The following is a 22,411-nucleotide window of genomic DNA, read 5'->3' on the forward strand; positions in this document are numbered from 1 at the left end:
GATAAGTACAGTAATGCAAATGTATTTTCTCCTATGATTTTTTTTTTTAAGATTTTATTTATTTGAAAGAGAGAGAGCATGAGCAGGGGGAGGGGTAGAGTGAGAGGGACAGGGACAAGCAGATTCCCAGCTGAGCGCAGAGATGGAAGCTGAGCTCAAGCCGAAGACCATGCAATCATGACTTGAGCTGAAGTCAGACGCTTCACTGACTGAGCCACCCAGGCACCCCTCTCCTATGATTTTTTTTTTGAAGATTTTATTTTTATTTATTTGAGAGAGAGAGAGAGAGCACAAGTGGGGGGTAGGGGCAGAGGGAGAGGGAGAAGCAGACACCCCGATGAGCAGGGATCCTGATAGTGGGCTCGATCCCAGGACCCTGGGATCATGACCTGAGCCAAAGGCAGACACTTAACCGACTGAGCCACCCAAAGTGACCTCTCCTATGATTTTCTCAGTAACATTTTTTCTCTAGCTTACTTTTAGAATACCATATATAATATAATTAACTTACAAAATATGTGTTGACCAGCTGTTTATGTTATCAGCAAGGTTTCTGGTCAACAGTAGGCTATTAGTAAAGTTTGGGGAGTTAAGTTTTAGGAAGTCAAAAATTATACTGCATGATTTTTGACTGCATAGGGGGTATTGGTGCCCTAACCCCGTGTCGTTCAAGGGTCAGCTATATATACCTAGGGGCGCCTGGGTGGCTCAGTTGGTTAAGGATCTGCCTTTGGCTTAGGTCATGATCTCTGGGTTCTGGGATTGAGCCCTGTATCAGGCTTCCTGCTCGGTGGGGAGTCTGCTTCTCCCTCACTCTCTTATTCTACGTGCCCTGCCCCACTCATGGGAACACACTCTCTCTTAAATAAATAAAACCTTAAAAAAAAAAAAAAAACTATATATACCTATCTCACTTCTTCTGTCAACTGTGTAGCATTCCACTAGACATATGTGAAGGATGTCTTATCAATTCATGCAACATAGAACTGCCCCGGGTTTCTGTTAGAGAAGATCTGTTGGAGATACAAAAGTGAACAAAGCAAAGTCCTTGACCTGATGAGTTTACGGGGGGGGGGGGGGGGCGCGGGTAGGGAGGAGTCAGACAAAGAAGTAAATTATAGCAGGTCAGCTGGAGATAAGACTAAGGAGAAACAGTAGGACACAGGAGCTAGACACTGTGTGGGGTGGGCAGGGAGGAGTTGCTCTTTTCTACAGTATAGTTAGGGTATGCCTCTCTAACAGGGTAAACTGAAGCAGAGACTAGAGAACTGAGGGAACAGAGCATGGTTACTTACTATGTGGGAGAAGAATGTTAAGGCATAGGCAACACCAAGTGCAAAGGCCCTGAGGTGAGAACATGCCAGGTAGCATTTGAGGAGGCAAGGTAGCCAGTGTAGATGGAATCCAGTAGGGAAGAGAGAGGGCAGTAAGAGATAGCACAATGGGGAGAAACAGGCCATGCAAGGCTTTTTGTGCCATTTTCAGCACCTTTGAGCAGGCATGACTGCATTACTCTGATCTGTTGAGAACAAATTAAAAGGAAACAAAAGTTGGAGAAAAGAATCCAGCTGAGAGGCTAGTACCGTAACTTCAGTGGGAGAACATGGTTTAGTTCAAGTAGTGAAGGGGTTAGAAGCGGTAGGATTCTGGACATATTCTCAACAGGAAGATTTGCTGATGGATTTGTAATTGGGATATAAAATAGATAGAAGAGACAAGAATGACTCCATGGTTTTTAAACAATTAGAAGGAGAATTGACAGTTACTGAGATGTGGTAGACTATGGAAGAAATGGGTTTAGAGCAAGGGGACAAAATGAAGAATTCAGTTTTGGACATATTAGATCTGATATGCTTATTAGACATAAAGAGGGGTGCCTGGGTGGCTCAGTTGTTTAAGAGTCTGCCTTTGGCTCAGGTCATGATCCCAGGGTCCTGGGACCAAGCCCCACGTTGGGCTCTCTGTTCAGCGGGGAGCCTGCTTCTCCCTCTCCCTCTGCTGATCTCCCTGCTCGTGTGCCCGCTCTCTCTCTCTGCCAAATAAATAAATGAAATCTTAAAAAAAAAAAAAAAGACATAAAGAGAAGACTAGTGCCAACTGACTATATAGGTTTGGAATTCAGGGCAGGGCTCTGGGCTGGAGATACAAACTTGGAAATGCTCTGCACATGGGTGATAATTAGAGCAAAGAAACTAAATGAGATTACATAGAGAATAAAGGTAGACAAAAGTCTGAAGACGGAGCTCAGGGGCACTCCACTGTTTAGTGGTCTGGGAAATGAGGAAGAACCAAAAGAATGGAAGCCAAGAGAAGAGCATGTGCTTGGAGAAGGGAGTCATCAACTGTGGCTTATGAATCATGCTAGACAGTAAGTTCTGAGAATGATCACTGGCGTTAGCAGTATGGAGGTCACAGATACCCTCGTTCCAAGTTCCTTTGAAACACTGGTGAAGGGAAAATGCTTCCGATTTCTGCAATTATAAACAATAAACATCTTTGTATAGTTTTATGGGAATACAGTTTCTGGACTCCAGGATATGTAAATTTAACACTCAGCTACATTACCAACATCTCCAAGTGACTGTACCAACTCAGGGTCAGTATGAAACTTGCATGGGTGTCTAAACTATAACCTACACTGAGAATTATCAAATGAAACAATCCTTGACACTTTTGATAGGTCAAAAGTGTTACCTTGTTATATTTTGCATTTCTCCATGGCTAAAGTTAAGCATTTTTCATGTTATTCATCATTTGTCCTATATCCCCCCTGTGAAACTGTCTGCTCATAGCCTTTGCCTATTTTTTGGGAAACTGCTTATCTTTATTGATTCAAAGCATTTCTTATACATTAATGTTAACTCTTTTGCTTTCTTCTTTCTCTATATTACTAAGCTTATATCCTGGCTGGAACTACAGAGAAGCAAAAGAGATTCAGAACTATACCAAACCATTTAGGCCTTTGCTTTTCGTACTATCTCCCTGTTCCTTCTACAGACATGTTCATTTTCTTACTATTCTCTGCCATCTCTCTTCTACATGAGAACAATCTGGCTGTAGCATCTGCAACTCCTCTGACAGCCTGAGTGTACTAGCTGATAGGACTGAGCAGGTGGTTATCCATGTGCACCCATCCCAAGCCTGCATGCCCATACCTTTTATGGAAGGCTCGCTCACATTAGGGGACGGAGTTTTGCTGATCAAAATCCTGCGTACTTCTTTTTCTTAAACATTTTATTTATTTATTTGAGAGAGCAAGAGAGAGTGAGAGAAAGGAAGAGAGAGAACACATGCGGTGGGGAAAGGCAGAGGCTGAGGGAGAAGCAGACTCCTCGCTGAGCAGGGAGGCCAATGTGGGGCTCAATCCCAGGACCCCGAGATGATGACCTGAGCCAAAGGCAGACACTTAACTGACTGAGCCACCCAGGCGCCCCTCCTGTGTACTTAATTATATGCCTGTCACATAGTGGGCATTCAGTAAGTATTTGTGCAATGAATAAAGGGAACTCCCTTCAGGGGAAATGGAGGTAGCTTTTAAGGCAATAAAAGAATGTAAGGACAAATAAACCTCTGATTATCCAAGTTTTGCCTGAGAAAGTTAGATCTAAGATGAAGATTTAATAGTCAGTGAATAGTAAACACACAATGTAATTTATATATACACACAGACAGACACATTCTCTAGAACAATACCACAGAGAACCACGATATTCTCATACAAACTATGGCATACTGCTGAGGCCCACCCACAGGATTATACTGGTCAATTCTCCCATTTTATGTTGTGTTTCTTTTGCCACCCACAGATAAATTTTACTGCCTTCATGCAAGAAGTCTCTCCATTCTTTTGATAATTAAAAAATTCTGTAAGTTTAAAACTTGTAATATTTCTTTCTTGAGGAAAAGCAATAACTGTAGGAAAGTATTCCAAATGGTACACAATGGCTCCCTATCTAATTATTTCATAATTTTTATTTCCTTTCCTTAAGGCACTCACTGTTCTCATGGCCTTTTTGAATACACAACTGCATGTGGATTAATGACTCAGAGTCCACAAAGCAAATGAGAGGAGATTTAGGTTGTAAGTGGAGAAAATGAACCAGCAGAAGAGAAAGAGTTTGGATCAGTGGTGATGTCAGCTCTGAATGGAAGAATGGGCAAGGGCACATAATGGAAGCTCTGAATGGAAGAACAGGGCAATGGGGCTTTCTTTTGGCTTACACCATCCATAGTTGGGCACAAAAACCAAAAAAACAACAACAACAAAAAAACCTTTTGAGTCAAACTGTATTATAATTTGGCAAATACAGATGGGGTCAAATTTTCATAATACTCAAATTCTTGGTTCTTCAAGGAGAGAGAAAGAAGCAAGATGAAAGCAGCCAACGGGTAACCAAATACTCCTGGAAAAAGTAACTGTGAAGAGGTGAGAAAAAGCAAGCATACAGGTCATCCAAATACCACAGAGGGGAAGTGACTGGCAAACATGCTACAGAATGCCTGCCTACGTGCTAAAATTTTACTGACCTGAATACTGCTTCAAATAAGTGATGCCTGGAGTTTGGAGATTTTTTTTTTTATTAGACACATACTTCGGCTGTAATGGAATTTGTTCTGTACTTCCTTTACTTCTCTGCCAACCTAAAACCATATTTTCTTTCCCTTGATGTGCTCAGACTTTTTTTTTTTAAAGGTTTATCTGCTTCTTTAAAAAGAAAAAAAAAGATTTTATTTATTTATCTGAGAGAGCGAGCGAGCACCTGTAGGGAGGAGAAAGAGGGGCAAGCAGGCTGAGCCCTGAGTGCGAAGCCCAACATGGGGCTCAATCCCATGACCCTGAGATCATGACCTGAGCCGAAACCGGAGTCAGATGCCCAACCGACTGAGCCACCCAGGCGCCCCAAAAGTGCTCAGACTGAAGGAAAGCAGTCTCTATCAGCCCCCTCGTACCAAGGGAGACGGAGTAAAACCACACCACCTTTAGAAGCCACATAGTTAGAAACGTCATTATCTCTTCACCAAAATAATTACTCAAACTTCATCAAGGAGCTCCAGGGCAACAAGGATCTGCAAGCAACTGAGCCTCGGTACTCACTGAAACGAACGTGAAGCAGAGGCCGGCGCCCCTCTGTGCCAACTGCTCGGTGTCAAGCCGAGGTTTTGCTAGCATCACTGACATGAGGGTGGGCAGTGCCGACTGCTCCTCTGGCACCTCCTTTGCAGCTCCATCTAAGCCGTACAGGGGCTGTTCTACTCGCCGCTGGAAAACATGAGCGAAAACACACACATTACGTGAGAAAGAAAACCTGAAACTTGCCAAAACGCCTAACAGATTAAAACACGGTTATTGAAAATAAGGGTATTTTTTAAAAACACCTTTTCAGAAAACAAATGTGGAAAGCATAGTAACAGCATCATGGATTATAACCTATCTATAAATCTGAATTAATATCTTACTCGAGTTCTGTAAAATTATATCTTCATTGTTCTACATTTGCATAACTGCATTTGCAGTTTACTTTGTAGAGTTCAACAAATCAACTTCAAAATAGCCTCAAACCTACAAAAGAAATGTTATTTCTTCCCTGTAGGTAAATGAAGATTAAGACATTTGTCCCCAAATTTACAGGCAGAATTTACTTCACTCTCAATTCTATCCTCACCATACTATACTTAGATGCAAAAATCGAAAATAAATACAAGCAAAACAAGTTCCAAAGAACACTAAAAAAATAATATAACACAATTATGTACGGTTTATTTCAGAAATGTGAAAATAGTTCATTATTAGCAAATCTACTGATTAATTCAGTACATTAATGGTGGGGGAAGGGGAATCAAGATTCTTCCCTTTAGATGTCAAAAAGGATTTGCACATTGTTGGGCAACTCTTAAAAAACAAAAACAAAAACACTGGAAATTATCCATCTTTAATACAACAGAGTATTTTTTCAGAAATCAACATAAATCAATGGTGCCATACCAGAGACACTTTCATCAGAGTTAGGAAAACTAGACAGGGGATAACATATTAATATTACAGTCATCTCAACATTATTACAGAAGTTTTAGCCAACATGATAAGGGTGGGAAAATGAGGTATAAACACTGGAAAATATTAAAAAGATTAAAAAGTGTCATTTTTGGATGATATAACTATTCACAAAGGAAACTAAGCGAATCAATTGAAAAACAACAAATAAGAGCTTGGTAAGATGGCTGAATATAAAGTAAACATACAAAAATCAATAGCTACCCCATATACAAATAATTTATTATTATCAGAATATGTAATGGAAGAAAAAGCAGATTCAAAATTTTTAAAAATCTATAAAATAGAAATAAGTTTAGAACTTAAGAAATATGGGGGTTACCTATAAAGAAAAACCACAGCTTCACTGACAGATGTAAAACATGACCTACATAATGATACTATGCTCCTGCATTCAAATTTTATAAATGTCAAATTTTTCTAAAAGCCAATGCTTAAGGCTTTTTGTTTACTTTTTTTTTTTTTTCTGCAGGAGAGAGTGTTATGGTGGTGTAGCGATCACAGAGGTTCTCTTGCTTTCTTTTAGGGGGTTGTTTTTGTGGAATTTCACACAGTAATTGAGGTTCACTTGGAAAAATAGTCATGATTAGCAATATAAGTTTTGATAAAGAATAGCAGGGAAACCTGACTAGTTATTAAAACATACTACAAAACAACATAACTATATCAGTATAATACTGGTACATGAGCAGACCCATCAATCAGTGGCACAGAATAAAAAACTCAGAAGCAGACCCCTATAATACGGATATATAATTTACGATTAAAGTGTATTTCAGATTAGTGGGAACTTATTAAAAAGATGGTAGGATATTTGTGTAGGTATTAGAAAAAAGGGAAAAGTAGACTGCTTCCTTATACATAAAAATTACAAGAAAATATAAACAAATACTTTTATGACTTTCTAGTGGTGAAGGACTTTTTAGGCATGACATTAAAAATATAAACCATATAGGACCATCTTAGAATAACACAAAACCACTAAGACATAAAGGAAAAACACTGATAAATTTGACTCCAAATTTTTTTACCCAAATGGCAAAAGTCAACATAAAGTTAAAAGATAAAACTCAAACAGGCAAAAATGTTTACCATATAAATGACAATGAGTTAACAATCTTAAAAAATAATGTGTTCCTACTCATCAGGAAGAAAAAAACAAATACTCCAATAAATAAATGGCAAAGAGCCTAAATAAGCATTAAAAGAGAAATCCAAAAGGCCATTAAACTTAAGATGTTTAATATCACTAATGAAGAAATGCAGGTAAAACAAGGTATTCTTCTCACTGACAAAGACTACAAAGCTAAGCTTTAGTATTAGAGGAGGGTACACAGAAACTGGGACCCACAAACTGCTGATAATCCGCTAGCAATTAAGTGATGACATTTTAAAGTAAGCATATTCTTTGACTTGGGAATTATAGTTCGGAAATTTATCCAAAGGAAAAGAAATGCCTAAGTACAGATATATATACAAGGACATTCATTACAGCACTATTTATAGGACACAAAAGTGTTTACATGATATTGGTTAAATAAATAAAGAAATGAGAAAATCCATTATATGAGAACATACATGTATATGTTTATGCCCACTAAACTCTTGAATAATAGTTCTTCTGGAGGAGACTTTCTATTTTACCACTTCTGAGTTGGACTTTCATAGTCAACATGTATCCCTTCATCAGGAAAACTTAACATTTTCCTTTTAGAAAATAAAAGTAAAATAAACTAACCAAAATAATCCTGACAAAGGAATTTAGTTTTTTTTTTTTTTTTTAATTTTTTATTTATTTGCGCGAGAGAGAATGAGAGACAGAGAGCATGAGAGGGAGGAGGGTCAGAGGGAGAAGCAGACTCCCTGCTGAGCAGGGAGCCTGATGTGGGACTCGATCCTGGGACTCCAGGATCACGACCTGAGCCGAAGGCAGTCGCTTAACCAACTGAGCCACCCAGGCGCCCAGGAATTTAGTTTTTTAATCTGTAAGCAGAATCCACCTCCTTGAGACCAACACTCCTACCCCAACCAAATGCAATTATTTAAATTCAGGCTCCAGAGCATTCGTGATACCCAGTCACAACGATATTTGCACTACTTGGGAGATTGTATCTCTGAAGCCACGATACTAAAATTAATCATTCTGTTATGTACTCAATAAGTATTTGCCAAGGGCTGAAAGATTTTTGAGTATTTCTGGAAATACAGCAGGCTAGGATTAGATAATCATAAGAATAGGGCAAAATAGGAAAAAAAAAGATACTAAAAGCACTGAAGAGTTGATAATAGGGGATAGTAGGGATCTGCCAGGGCAAAACTAAGGGAAATAGGAACACAAGACACATAAATGAAGTACCAAAGTCACATCTGCCCTAAAGGTACCTGCAGATCTTGAATCTCTATTTCCAGGGCACATGGTGCCAAGCAGATAATCACCAGCCAAACAAAGTCCACTGGGGGCAGGGGTTCAACAGGAAACCCTTCACACATCAAGCTTCCAGGGCTTCCCAAAGGTTACACTCTCAGGGAAAATGAAAACCAGAAGAAAAATTTCCTCCACCCTCAGGGAACTACAAGCAAGTTGCCCTGGCAATGCAGGAGGCAGGAGCTCCCCTGAGAAATGTTAACACAATCCAGATCAATACTGAATGGGTAGATGAAACAAACAAACAAAATAAAAGCCACAAATTCAGTAGCTGAAAGTAGTACTGGATGGGTGAAATCTCTAGGCACTTGGAAGAAGCAAATAAAAATTTTCCCTGGAGGAATACATCTTTGTCTTAGATCTCAAAGAAATTTCACAAACAATATTTCAGGAACAATGAACAGCACACAGTCAAAAAATAATACAAAGCATAACAGAAATAAAGCCTGGAGCAACAGCTAGGAAAAACAAACAGATTCATAAAAGAGACAACAAACAGATTCACAAAAACTTCAAATGCCAGAATTATCAAATACAGATTATAAAACAAGGTCTACCAGGTTACAAAAAAATAATAAGAGAAGACAAGCTTGAAACTATCAGCCGGGAACATAAAATAACAAAAATTAAGAATTCAGTGGAGTTAACAGCAAATTAGATACAACAAAACAGAGAATCTGGAACTGGAAGGCAAGAAACTATCCAGAATGGAGCAAATGGCGACAAAAAGAAAATAGAGGGCGCCTGGGTGGCTCAGTTGGTTAAGCGACTGCCTTCGGCTCAGGTCATGATCCTGGAGTCCCGGGATCGAGTCCCGCATCGGGCTCCCTGCTCGGCAGGGAACCTGCTTCTGCCTCTGACCCTCCCCCCTCTCATGTGTTCTCTCTCTCTCATTCTCTCTGTCTCAAATAAATAAATAAAATCTTTAGAAAAAAAAAAAAAGAAAATAGAAAAAAATGTTAAAAAGCAAGATGATAAGGTGAGATGGTCTAACATACAATTAATTGGAATTTCATAGGAAGAAGAAAAAGAGAACAGGGCAGAAATAATATCTGAAGAGACAATGGCTAATAATTATCCAGAACTGGTACAAGACCCAACAAAGAAGCCCAACAAATCACAAGCAAGAGAAATAAAAGGATGCATCATAGTGAAACTACAGACCACCACAGATAAAGATTTTTAAAGCAGCCAGGAGAAAAAAAGAATAGATACTTCCATAGAAATAAGAAGTAAATGAAAGGGGCACCTGGGTGGCTCGGTTGGTTGGGCGGCTGCCTTCGGCTCAGGTCATGATCCAGGGTCCTGGGATCGAGCCTCGCATCGGGCTCCCTGCTCGGCGGGGAGCCTGCTTCTCCCCCTCCCTCTGCCTGCCTCTCTGCCTACTTGTTCTCTCTCTCTCTCTGTCAAATAAATAAATAAAATCTTAAAAAAAAAAAAAAAGAAGTAGGGGCACCTGGGTGGCTCAGTTGGTTAAGCGACTGCCTTCGGCTCAGATCATGATCCTGGAGTTCTGGGATCGAGTCCCGCATCGGGCTCCCTGCTCAGCAGGGAATCTGCTTCTCCCTCTGACCCTCCTCCCTCTCATGCTCTCTGTCTCTCATTCTCTGTCTCTCAAATAAATAAATAAAATCTTAAAAAAAAAAAAAAAGAAGTAAATGAAAACTGTTTTCTCTTTTTTTTTTTTAAAGATTTTATTTATTTATTTATTTGAGACAGAGAGAATGAGAGACAGAGAGCATGAGAGGGAGGAGGGTCAGAGGGAGAAGCAGACCCCCCGCCGAGCAGGGAGCCCGATGCGGGACCCGATCCCGGGACTCCAGGACCATGACCTGAGCCGAAGGCAGTCGCTCAACCAACTGAGCCACCCAGGCGCCCTGAAAACTGTTTTCTCGATAGTAACAATGGGAGCCAGAAGATGGTAATAATACATTCAATCGTTAAGAGAAATAAAAATGCCAAACTAATATACACAGCAAAAATATCTTTCAAGGATAAAAGCAAAATAAAGTTATTTAAACAAACAAAAACCTAGAGAGTTAACTCCCCAGCAGATACATATAAAAGAATACTAAAGGAGTACTTCAAGCAGAGGGAAAGTGACCCTAGGTGGTAGGTGTAAGATACAAAAAGGAAAGAAGTACAAAGAAAGAGGTAAATGAACACTGACAGCATAAAATAGTGTTGTATGAGGCTAAAAACAAAAAATACAAACATATACCACCACCACCAAGTTAGCTGCAAGTAAATGAAGTTAATGTTCTGACATCATCCTTTCTTTGAGAGGAGGATAAAGATACTATTAACATCAAACCTAGGCATACTGAAGATACATGTGGTAATTTCTAAGAGAAACACAGGATAGGACCTAGCTACTAGCGGAGGATGAGAATACGAAATGATTCCCACCACCCCCCAAAAAACCTGACCCAAATAAAAGCAAGAAATGAAAGAAAAAGGAACAGAGAACATGCAGGATAAGTAGAAAACACATTAAAAGATGGTATATTTAAACCCAATATAGTAAATAAAATAAATGCTAAAGTTAAAAAAATAATTTTGACTGAAAAAAACAAAAAATTCAACTATTTTTTTTCAGGTATATTGAAACATAATGAAATAATAATGAAAAGCTGATAGTATAAAAATGGAAATACCTATACCATACAATGATTTGGATATACTGAATATCAGATATAATGCATTTAGAGCAAAAAGTATCACAAGAAATGAAGAGAGTCACTTAATAATGCACAAAGCAAAAATATAAATACAGGAAGAAACAAACAACTCCCACAACCATGAGAGAGATGAATATACCTCTTGGTAATTGCTAGAACAAAGAGCCCCAAATCAGAATATAGAAAATTTAAACACTGTGATTAAACGCCACAATTAACAAAATTGACTTAATGACAAAATCAAACTATTTTGTTTAGGGATGCATACATGGTCAAATGGTAAGAAATAGCAAATTATAATCACAAAAATTAGAACAGTGGTTGGTTGTTTCCAAGGGAGAGGGAGAGAGTTAAAATCAGAGGAGCACACAGGTTTCCAGGGTACTGGAAATATTTTACTTCTTGACCGAAGTAATGATTACATGGAGTTAACTTTATAATGATTTCCTGGAAACGTTTTTTTGTGAAGGGCCAGACAAATATTTCAGGCTTTTTAGGCCACATATCATGTCTGCGATATATTCTTCTTTGTCTCTACAACTCTTGAAAAATCTAAAAGTCATTTTTAGCTTGCCAGCTGTGGGCTGTAGTTTGCCAAACTCCTGCATTAAAAGGCTCATGTCTAGGTCCTTTTTTGTTTTCAACAAAAAATACAAAAGAACCATTTAGGGGAAAAAAAGATAAAGTAATTCTTTATCCATCAATTTTTCCTTTCAACAGTTCTGAACGTCTACCATTTGTGCCAAGCACTCTTTTGGGTGTCAGAGATTGAAAATTAAACAAGATATTATCTCATTATGTCAAGTCGAAGAAATAGTAAAAAAAAAAAAAAAAAAGTACACCTTTATATAATAAATACTGAGAGATGGAAACAGCAATAAACAACAAAGCAAAGTCCCTGCTCTCAAGGGATTAACATTCTAGTGGAAGAAGATGGGCAACAGATTAACCATATAAAGATTAAAATATATTATTATTAAATAAAAATATTAAAATTGTACCACACCAATGACAGTGAATGATCTACAACAACATACAATATGGATGCATCTCATAGAAGAAATGTTGAATGAGAGCAGCCAGACATAAGATTACATATTGTATGATTCCTTTCATACAAAGTACAAAAACAGAAAAAAAAAACATCTATGCTATTAGAAGTCAGGATAGTGCCTGTCCTCAATGGCAGGGAGGGGGCTAATAACTGGCAGGGAGCATAAGGGGGTTTGGGGAGGGGGAGCTGGTAATATTTCCTTTTTGTGTTGGAATATTTTAAACACTTTAACTGGTTTTAAAGTTAAGAAAAATAGGGGCGCCTGGCAGGCTCAGTCAGTGGAGCATGCAACTCTTGATCTCTGGGGTTGTAAATTTGAGCCCCACGTTGGGTGTAGAGATTACTTAAAAAAATTTTTTTAATTATATAAATAAATAAACATATATTAAGAAAAATAAAGACACAAGCCTTCTCGACAGTTACCAAAAAAACCTCAATCTAACCAAACAGTTCTGCACATCAAATATTTCTAACATGTTTAAATATGACAAGGATGACAAAATAGCCAAATTTTCAAGTTGAATACATTTTCCTAAGTGCTTTAATAATTGTAGTCATCCTAATGAATGCATGACTTTATAAGACAGAAGAGGGGAAGAAGTGCATGCTCAATACTTAGCGCAGAAGACTCACTTAGGGAAAGAGCACTATTACCCAACTCTGCTGAGGCAGCAGAGTCCAACAATGTTCCTAAAAAGAAACTGATCTCAGGGAGACCCCTTTTCTCCAAGATCCCAAAGCAATACCTGAGGCATCAGTGGCCAGAACATACTCTTGAGTACAAAGATCTTGTACGGTATCAACAAATTATCCCACGACACTCAAGTACATTAACACAAAATCCCGTATGCGCTAGCTAGCTCAGGGAGTCGCAACCTTGGCACCAGTGACATCTGGAGCAGGTAACTGTATTGTGAGGCCTGCTGTATACCTTTTAAGATGTTTACCAGCATCTCTGGTCTCTGCCTACTAGATGCCCACAGCTCCCTCCTCCGATCCTCTAGTTGTGATCAAAAATTACTCCAACATTGCCCCACGTCCCCTGAGAGGCAAAACTACCCCCAGCTGAGAACACTAACCTGGCTAAAATGTTTTTTAGGACCTTCAATTCTCACTTAATGGAAGGAAAATGGGGTGGGAGGGGGAGGGGGCTGGCTGGCTCATTTGGTAGGGCCTGCGACTCTTGATCTCAGGGTTGTGACTTCAAGCCCCACGTTGAGTGTAGAGATTATTTAAAAATAAAAAATCTTAAAAAAAAAAAAAAGGAAACAAACCTGTCTCATATTTGTGTTAACATTAGCTTCTCTACCACATCACTGAGAAAGCCTTGAAAAATCAATCAAATGCCAGGAGCTGACCAAATTTTTTTAAAAACAGAATTATAGGACTATATAAGCTTGGCAAGGATAAAAACCTAGTATTTGAACTGGCAATTATTTCTTTGACAGGACCCTGAGCTGTAGGCTTAGAGATAACTTATTATACTGAGAAACAGGGTTAGCTCTTGTAAAACATAAATTTATAGATACAGACTTGAATCTAAGTAGTTCACAGGTAATACTATGAATGTTTCTCCTTAATGCCTCATTCCCCTTGGGTGATTAATGGAAGAGAAACTGCTTGAGTGTTCCTGGGCTTCTCGTCTCCTACAACAGGTGTCAAATTTCTCCAGGTGAATGCTTACCGGTAAGGGATTGGATAAGGAATGTTGCGGTGAGGATCGTGCAACTGGTGGAACACTTCTGCCAGGGCTGGTTCCTGGCCCGCTTCCCCCAGCAAACTGGCCAACAGGGAGAAATGGATATGAATAATTCAAAACAGTACTATGCTTCAGATAAGGAGAGTAAAAGATTAACACACAAACAGGTCTTAATTATATGGCCCCTTTAATAAGTCAATACATCTTATGCTAAAGAGAAAATGCCATGTAAGTCAAATTTTGCTATCTTTTCAATGAGATTTTAAGAAGGAGCTCCAGCAGAAATGTACCAAGATATAAAGAAAACATGGCTAGAAAGCTGAAGGTACACATGGTTTTGAAAGGACATCAGAGAAGAATGTTTTCCCTTCTTGTCTCAAAATACCCGAAAGCAGGAATACAGTGGTATAGTGGATGTTAGTGTCTTCTTTAGGAACCACTAACGATGGGTCAGTGAGCTCACTACGTGTCCCCCTGCACTAAAGGGAAGAGGACAAAAGAAGAGTCCAAGTCACTCCATTTCAATCTTTGTAAGACCCGAAACCTAGTCTAGCCGAGAGAAAAAATCACCTCATTTGTGAATTTTTATATCATCACAGACAAGACACATCATAAACACATTTAAATTTAGGAAGTCAGCAGCAGTTTCCTCTCAAAAGAGAGATGGGGCAACATCAGATTGATGAAGATGGGGAGGAAGGGAAGGAGAGCACAGTAAAGACAAAATATTGCTTTCTAAAGCCTTAAATGAACGCAAGGATTTAGTTTTGTAAAAATCACTACAGATTTTTTTTTTTCCAAAAATTTAACTTACCTCAAAGTAATCACTAATTTTATGTCCCCTAGGAGTGCCTTTCCCTGAAAATGAAACCAAAGTAAGTATAGTTTTTCCAATAACATACGTAAACCATCATTCACTAAAATGTACTATGTATTCAGTAACTGTATACGTTATCATAGATTCAAATGTTGGCTTCACTTTTAACAAGTAAGCCAAATTACCTGTATCGTAAGAACAGAGACAGTTTCCTCATCTAATAAAAGACTTAATAAGCAGTGAAAAGAAGACTTTTTCTGAGATTGCCTTCTTTTAAGATTTGCTAATCTTTTTTTTATAATACACTAACAAACCTATGCTACAACTGTGAATCAAAATAAAACTAATTTATAGTCCATGCCCTCAATTAAGAGAACACAGAATTCAAAACAAACTCATCAGAACTAGAGGGTTTACTCTGTATCACAAAAAACTCTGTGACCATGTCACTTTGGGAGAATTTTTTCTCAAAAATAAAAATAATTTGTAGATTAAAAAAACAAGAAAAATGCAAAAAAAAAAAAAAGACTACGACTTCCATTCCTCAGAGGGGTGGATGAAGCAAACCACTTATTCCCTCAACTATATATGGATATTTGGCATCAGAACCATCATATTTACAGATTTATCCCACTGGGTGCCAATGTTCAACTAAATAATTGCCACAGAAGAAAAAGAGGTAGAGACAGCCATGTAAATAAAACCATTTCTGGTTACCTATTATTAACAAATCACTGAGCTAATGCAAGATATGGTTAAAATGCCAATGTAACCTCTTTTCTGTATAATACATGCTTAGTCTGAAGAAAAACCTGTGGTGAGAAGATCGCTAACTTACAACAGGGCAAACGAGAGTCCCCAGAGAACTGACACTTTTGTCAGGTGTATATCAAATGGCAAGTCTATAATAAACAGCCTGGTATTCCCTTAAGGTACACAAATCTCCTTTGTTAGGAATCCCTGTATCTGAACTAATTATTTACTGTGAGTTGGAAAATTCTAAGTACATAAGAATTTAATATTTTTATTGGTGTGAAATATTACTACCTTGGCTAGTTTCATATGGTTCAGCTTTTCTTTTCCGGTTTCGCTGGTCATTCTGTTTTTTCTCAGGAGTCTGTTAAATACCATATACATCACAATTAGCATTTTGTTAAATTTTTCACATTATGAAAATTAGAGAGTATGTACAAAATATTGAACTTAAAAGGCAATACAAGGCACAGACAAATCCTAAATCAGTGTGTCCTGGAGTTACGCAGTGCCGTCCTTCAACCCAGACTGGAAGTGTGGGAATATGTAAAGTCTCACAGTGGATGTGGCCTCTTACCTCTACTTCTTTATCACTCAAGGACCCCACGCTGCACAAGCTCTGGTTGGAAGACTCACTATTGAGTGGCCCCTGGAAAGGAAAAAAAAAAAAAAGGGAATGAAAAGAAACTAATTTAAGATGACAGCAAAACTGAGGAAGGGCCTGCTGGTTATGATGTGTAAGTCAGGTCAAAGAAATCAAGAATTAACTGCAACACCTGCAAGTCAACTTGAAAAGAATTCAATCAACTATACTATGGTGCCCTCACGTTAAAATTCTCTAGGCTCAGTGGGTAGAGCATGCGACTCTTGATCTTAGGGCTGTAGGTTCAAGCCCCATGGTGGGTGTAGAGATTACTTAAGAATAAAATCTTAAATGGGCGCCTGGGTGGCTCAGTTGGTTAAGCGTCTGCCTTCAGCTCAGGTCATGATCTTGGGATCCTGGGATCGAGCCCTGAGTTGGGCTCCCTGCTCAGCAGTGAGTCTGCTTCTCCCTCTCCCTCTGTCCCTCCTCCTGCTCATGTGCTCTCTGTCTCTCTCTGCCAAAAAAAAAGATAAAATCTTAAAAAAAAAAAAAAAAAGTGTAAAAAATAAAATCTTAAAAAAGAAAATTCTCTAGTTACTACTAATTTTCCTTTCCTTCACCAACTCTGTAGTCATGTGCAAATTTTCCCTTCTAGAGTACTTCCACATGTAGTGAATTCATTTTTTAAGGAAAACAGCAGGGGAAATAAATTCTCTCGGTCTCCTGTATCATACAGCCATCGTCTGAAAATTGGTATGTTCAGGAGCATGTTAAGGGTTTCTTATGAAGAGTGGTCAGGGATCATAATGAAGGAAATGCTTTTCTGAGTCATGCTTTAAGGAGACATGACCACTAGCTCAAAAAAACAAAATTACAAGAGATTGACTCCTAGCCTCACAGTACAAGGAGCTCTCTGGCCCCGCTCCTCAGTGAAACTGGTGAAAATTATTTTAAAAAACAACCATTCAAAGCCTCTGAAAATGGTCCCTGAGGGGAAACAGTAAATGAAGAAAACAACTATTCAATAAAAATCTATGAAAATTCAGACTGAAAGGTCAAAGTCTGTGGTATTTGAACCAAGACCACTCTCACTCCTCCCCTCTCCCATATCAGCAAGGTTCCAGTTCTTGCTGTGGCCAAGAACACATGGCTCCCTCTTCCCCCAACTCTCAGTCCAAGAGCTTTCTTCCTGCAAGGAGCAGGACTGTCCCCAGCCCCGTACTAAGTCCCAGGCAAGTACATCAAAAGCAGGGGCTCCCCCATGTACAACCCCCACTTGTGGAACACAAGCTATACCTCAAGTGTGGCACACTGAGAACAGCGGGGCCCCAAACAGCTCTTCTGCCCAGCTTATGAGACGATGGTAGTTCCACACCAGAAGCAAGCTGCTGCATGCACCTCATTCCCACCCTACTCCCATCCCCCCACCCCCGCCAGCACTCAGCTCCCAGATCCAGAATGTCACTCAGAAAAGATTGCCATTGTCCCCATTCCCAGCTCCAGAACCCTGACTCATATTTTGCCTCAGGGAAAAGGCAAGAACACATGCTACCAAATCTCCTCCCAAAAGACTTGACTTCATATTCCCAAAAGAGCAGGGATAAGTTTAACTCTAAGGTATTCTCAAGAACAGTGGAAGTTGTGGTAAAAGGCAATTAGAAGATTTGTGAAGGTAATGAACATACAGCTTACACTGCAAGCCAGCTAGTTTGCAGAAAAGAACCCAAGAGTAAGACATTTGGGAGAAGTCCTCCTGGGGTCAGAACAAAATAGCAAACACTGACCTCAAAAACTCTTCCTTCCAAGGAGCCCCAATTTAATCTGATTAGTTTGTGGAGGAATTTAAGCCTCAGGGTATTGTTGAAAACAATAGAGCAATCTGGGCAATTAGCGGAATTTAACAGCTGGGTTGGTCAGGGAAAGAAAGCCCTATTAGTACCAGCCATCCTACCAGCCATCCCAGGGTGACTACAGACTTAAAGCTGTGTCTCCCTTAAAGCCACCACCAGAGGCTTGATGCTGGAGGAATGGAAAGAAAGAACAGCTTCACTAAAATAATCCAGTCACTAAACAAATAAACAAGCAAATAGCAGTAACAAGTCCCAAGACTGCGATGAAAAATCAGTATCCAGAGTTGGTACAATATATTATCTAAAATGACCAGTTTCCAACAAAAAATCATGAGGCGTGCAAAGAAATAGAAATGTATGACCCACATACCAGGAAAAAGAAAAAAGCAGGCAAAAGAAACTGCCTGAGAGTGACCAGAGGTTGAATTTAACAGAAAAATATTTCAAAATAGCCATTATAAACATGTTCACAGAGCCAAAGGAAACCATAATTAAAGCAGTAAGAAAGGTGTGAATGACAATGTTGCATCAAATAGAGAATATCAATAGAAAGACAGAAATCATATATATTTTATTTTTTTTTATTTTTTTAAAGATTTTATTTATTTATTTATTTGAGAGAGAGAATGACACAGAGAGAGAGAGAGAGCATGAGAGGGGGGAGGGTCAGAGGCAGAAGCAGACTCCCTGCCGAGCAGGGAGCCCGGGACTCCAGGATCATGACCCGAGCCGAAGGCAGTCGCTTAACCAACTGAGCCACCCAGGCGCCCCAGAAATCATATATATTTTTAAAAAGGAATTCTGGAGTTGAAAACCACAATAACCTAAATAAAAAATGGGGGCGCCTGGGTGGTGCAGTCGGTTGGGCGTTTGCCTCTTTGTTTTAGCTCAAGTTGTGATCTCAGGAACCTGCGATCAAGCCCTGTATTGGGATCCTGGGATCGAGCCAGTTTACTTGGGATTCTCTCTCCCTTTCCCTCTGCCCCTCCCGCTCATGGGCACATGCGGACATTCTCTCTCTCTCTCTCAAATAAATAAATTAATTAATTAAAAAAAAAATGCGCTAGAGAGGCTCAAGAGTAGAAGTGAAGTTGTCAGAAGAAATAATTAGCAAATCTGAAGACAGACCAGTAGAAATTATGCAAGCTGAAAACCAGAGAGAAAATGGAAGAAAAAATAAACAGCTTCAGAGAAAATGTGGGAAACTGTTAAGTACATCACCATGCACATAACTGGGGTACCAGAGAGAGGAGAGCAGGAAAAAAAAATATTCAAAGAAATAATGGCTGAAATCTTCTCAAATTTATTCAAAGCAATAACTTACTCATCCAGGAAGCTTAATGAATTCCAAGCAGGATATACACAAAGAGACCCACAAACAGACACATCACAGGAAAACTGCTCAAAGGCAAAAAGACAGGAGAAAATCTTGAATTTTTTTTTTTTTAAGATTTTATTTATTTATTTGAGAGAGAATGAGAGACAGAGAGCATGAGAGGGAGGAGGGTCAGAGGGAGAAGCAGACTCCCCGCTGAGCAGGGAGCCCGACACGGGACTCGATCCCGGGACTCCAGGATCATGGCCTGAGCCGAAGGCAGTCGCTTAACCAACTGAGCCACCCAGGCGCCCAGGAGAAAATCTTGAAAGCAGAAATATAACGCATCACTTACAAGGGAATCCCAATAAGATTAACAGCTGACTTCTGAGCAAAAATAATTTAAAAATGGGCAAAAGATCTGAACAGACATTTCTTCAAAGACTATATACACAAATGGTCAATAAGCACATGAAAAGAAGTTCAACATCATTAGCTAATGGGGAAATACAAATCAGAACCAACATGAGACACCACTTCACACCTACTAGGATGGCTATATAAACAAAGACAGAAGAACGTGCTGGCAATGAGCACTGAGAAATGTACAGAATTGCTTAATCATTATATACCTGAAACCAATATAACACTGTGTTAATTATACCTGATTTTTTAAAAAAGTGATGGCAAGAAAGTGGAGAAATCGGAACCCTCATATAATGCTGACGAGAACATAAAATGGTGCAGTTGCTTTCAAAAACAAGCAGTTCCTCAAACAATTACACACAATTAGTATATGACCCAGAACACTACTCCTTGGTATATAATGTAGAAAAATGAATATACACAAAAACTTGGACACAATAATGTATAGCAGCATTATTCACAAAAGTCAAAAGGTAGAAACAACCCAAATATCCAAATGATAAATGGATAAACAAAATGTGGTATATTCATACAATGGAATATTACTTGGCCATAAAAAAGAATCAAGCATTGATACATGCTACAGTACAGATGAAGCTTGAAAACATTTGCTAAGTAAAAAAGTCACAACAGAGCACATATCAAATGATTCCATTCATATGAAAATCTAGACTAGGGAAAGCTAAGACAAAGTCAATTAGTGGTTGCTTAGGGTTGGGTGGGGGGAGAGGGGGAATGGGGGTGACAGCTAAAGAATATTGGGGGTTTTTTTGAGGTGATAAAAAATGTTCTATAACTGTGCTGATGGTTGTATGTATCCATGAATATACTAAAAAAAAAAACAATGAACTGCACATTTTTAAAGGGGTAAATTGCACAGTAAACGAACTATATCTCAATAAAGCTGTTAAAAAAGTTACTAGGCTGGGGCGCCTGGGTGGCTCAGTTGGTTAAGCGACTGCCTTCGGCTCAGGTCATGATCCTGGAGTCCCTGGATCGAGTCCCGCATCGGGCTCCCTGCTCGGCGGGGAGTCTGCTTCTCCCTCTGACCCTTCCCCCTCTCATGTGCTCTCTCTCATTCTCTCTCTCTCAAATAAATAAATAAAATCTTAAAAAAAAAAAAAGTTAGTAGGCTTAGTTCAGAAACACTTTGCATTCCTACTAGTGTGTATTAAGTATTCCTTTCACCATATTCTTAAAGCACTACTTTTAAAGTATAATTAACACACAGTAACAGAGAGCTTCATAGTGAGATACTTGTGAAGCTGCAAAGAAAAATAATAAAGTGAGGGGCACCTGGGTGGCTCAGTTGGTTAAGCATCTGCCTTCGGCTCAGGTCATGATCTCAGGGTCCTGGGATTAAGCCCCGCATCTGGCTCCCTGCTTAGTGGGGAGCCTGCTTCTCCCTCTCCCTCTGCCACTTCCCCTGCTTGTGCTCTCTGCCAAATAAATAAAATCTTTTTAAAAAAAGAAAAAAGAAAATTAATAAAGTGAAACTAGGGAGAAGAAATCATGTGATTCCCAGTGATGACTCAACAAAAGTCTTAATCCTATAATGATACAGAGTTCCACGATGTTTTGAATGAGAAAAGTTTTATTTGCATAAGAATTCTACAATAATTTAAATTGAATATTCCTATGCCCAAATTTTAAAAATATTCTGTTCATGAATTACCTTTATTGTAACCATTATGAACCATTTTTCCCCTTGGATAGTAATAAAACCATATACTATATTTTAACCCTACAAACAAGACAGAACTGAAGAACCTAGTGTTTTACTCACAATTACTGATCATGAAAAACTATAAAGTGCCCATAACAGCGATGGACACTGTATTATCTGAAATGTCACAAAAGAGGCCCAAGGATCCTTATGGTTCCTTGGGTATGTTTGTCTAACCGAAAGAAAAAAGGATTAAGAATTACTGAGTCAGGGGCGCCTGGGTGGCTCAGATGGTTAAGCGTCTGCCTTCGGCTCAGGTCATGATCTCAGGGTCCTGGGATCGAGTCCCGCATCGAGCTCCCTGCTCCTTGGGAGCCTGCTTCTCCCTCTGCCCCTCTCTCTCTCTCTCTGTCTCTCATGAATAAATAAATAAAATCTAAAAAAAAAAAAAAAAAAAAAAAGAATTACTGAGTCCTCCCTTTTACTGTCCTTTTCTGAAGCACAGCATCCCAAATTATCATAAAATCTTTAGATTAAATTTAATTAGCAGGGATAAATGACAAATATTCCCTGTTCTAAAACAGCTTACTGTCTAGTAAGAGAGCTAACCAAAAGGTTTTAGGCAAACTGAATGTTATCTTTCAAAAATGTCACTCTCACTAAAAAACAAACAAAAATGGCAGGGGAAACTCAACTAAGTTAAAAGAGGATAAAGGTATGTCTAAATTAAAATGAATGACCTTTGATTTGACCCTGAATATCAAAACAAGGCAAAACCAAACAGCTATAAAGGACATTACTGGGACAAAGGCAGAAACTGAATATGGACTATATATTAATCAAATGCTTTTACAAACTGGTCTATTAGTATCAGTTCCTCAATGGTTAATTTTCCCATTTGATGTATCTTTGTAATAAGGTGCTTTTTTTTTTTTTTAAAGATTTTATTTATTTGTGAGAGAGAGAATGAGAGACAGAGAGCATGAGAGGGAGGAGGGTCAGAGGGAGAAGCAGACTCCCTGCTGAGCAGGGAGCCCGACGTGGGACTCGATCCCGGGACTCCAGGATCATGACCTGAGCCGAAGGCAGT

The 22,411-nt window shown here is 39.0% G+C and overlaps 1 protein-coding gene across 2 annotated transcripts in view; it reads right to left on the minus strand.

Moving 5' to 3' along the window:
- Window positions 1-16,159, minus strand: part of TLK2 (tousled like kinase 2) — a 73,092-nt gene extending 56,933 nt beyond the window's left edge. Inside the window, exons 1-5 of one of the 2 annotated variants that reach the window (XM_035026334.1) lie at window positions 16,059-16,159; window positions 15,776-15,845; window positions 14,726-14,769; window positions 13,897-13,992; window positions 5,096-5,260 (exon numbers count right to left, since the gene is read on the minus strand). In XM_035026334.1, the coding sequence (XP_034882225.1) occupies window positions 5,096-5,179 (84 nt within the window). In that variant the 5' untranslated portion in view covers window positions 5,180-5,260; window positions 13,897-13,992; window positions 14,726-14,769; window positions 15,776-15,845; window positions 16,059-16,159. The remainder of the gene's footprint in view (window positions 1-5,095; window positions 5,261-13,896; window positions 13,993-14,725; window positions 14,770-15,775; window positions 15,846-16,058) is intronic. The other variant, XM_035026335.1, reaches the window with a different exon arrangement.
- Between the last annotated feature and the right edge of the window lie 6,252 nt (window positions 16,160-22,411).

This window comes from Mirounga leonina, unplaced genomic scaffold (assembly GCF_011800145.1).
Source record: "Mirounga leonina isolate KUSES-001 unplaced genomic scaffold, KU_Mleo_1.0 Mir_197, whole genome shotgun sequence".
Lineage (NCBI taxonomy): Eukaryota > Metazoa > Chordata > Mammalia > Carnivora > Phocidae > Mirounga > Mirounga leonina.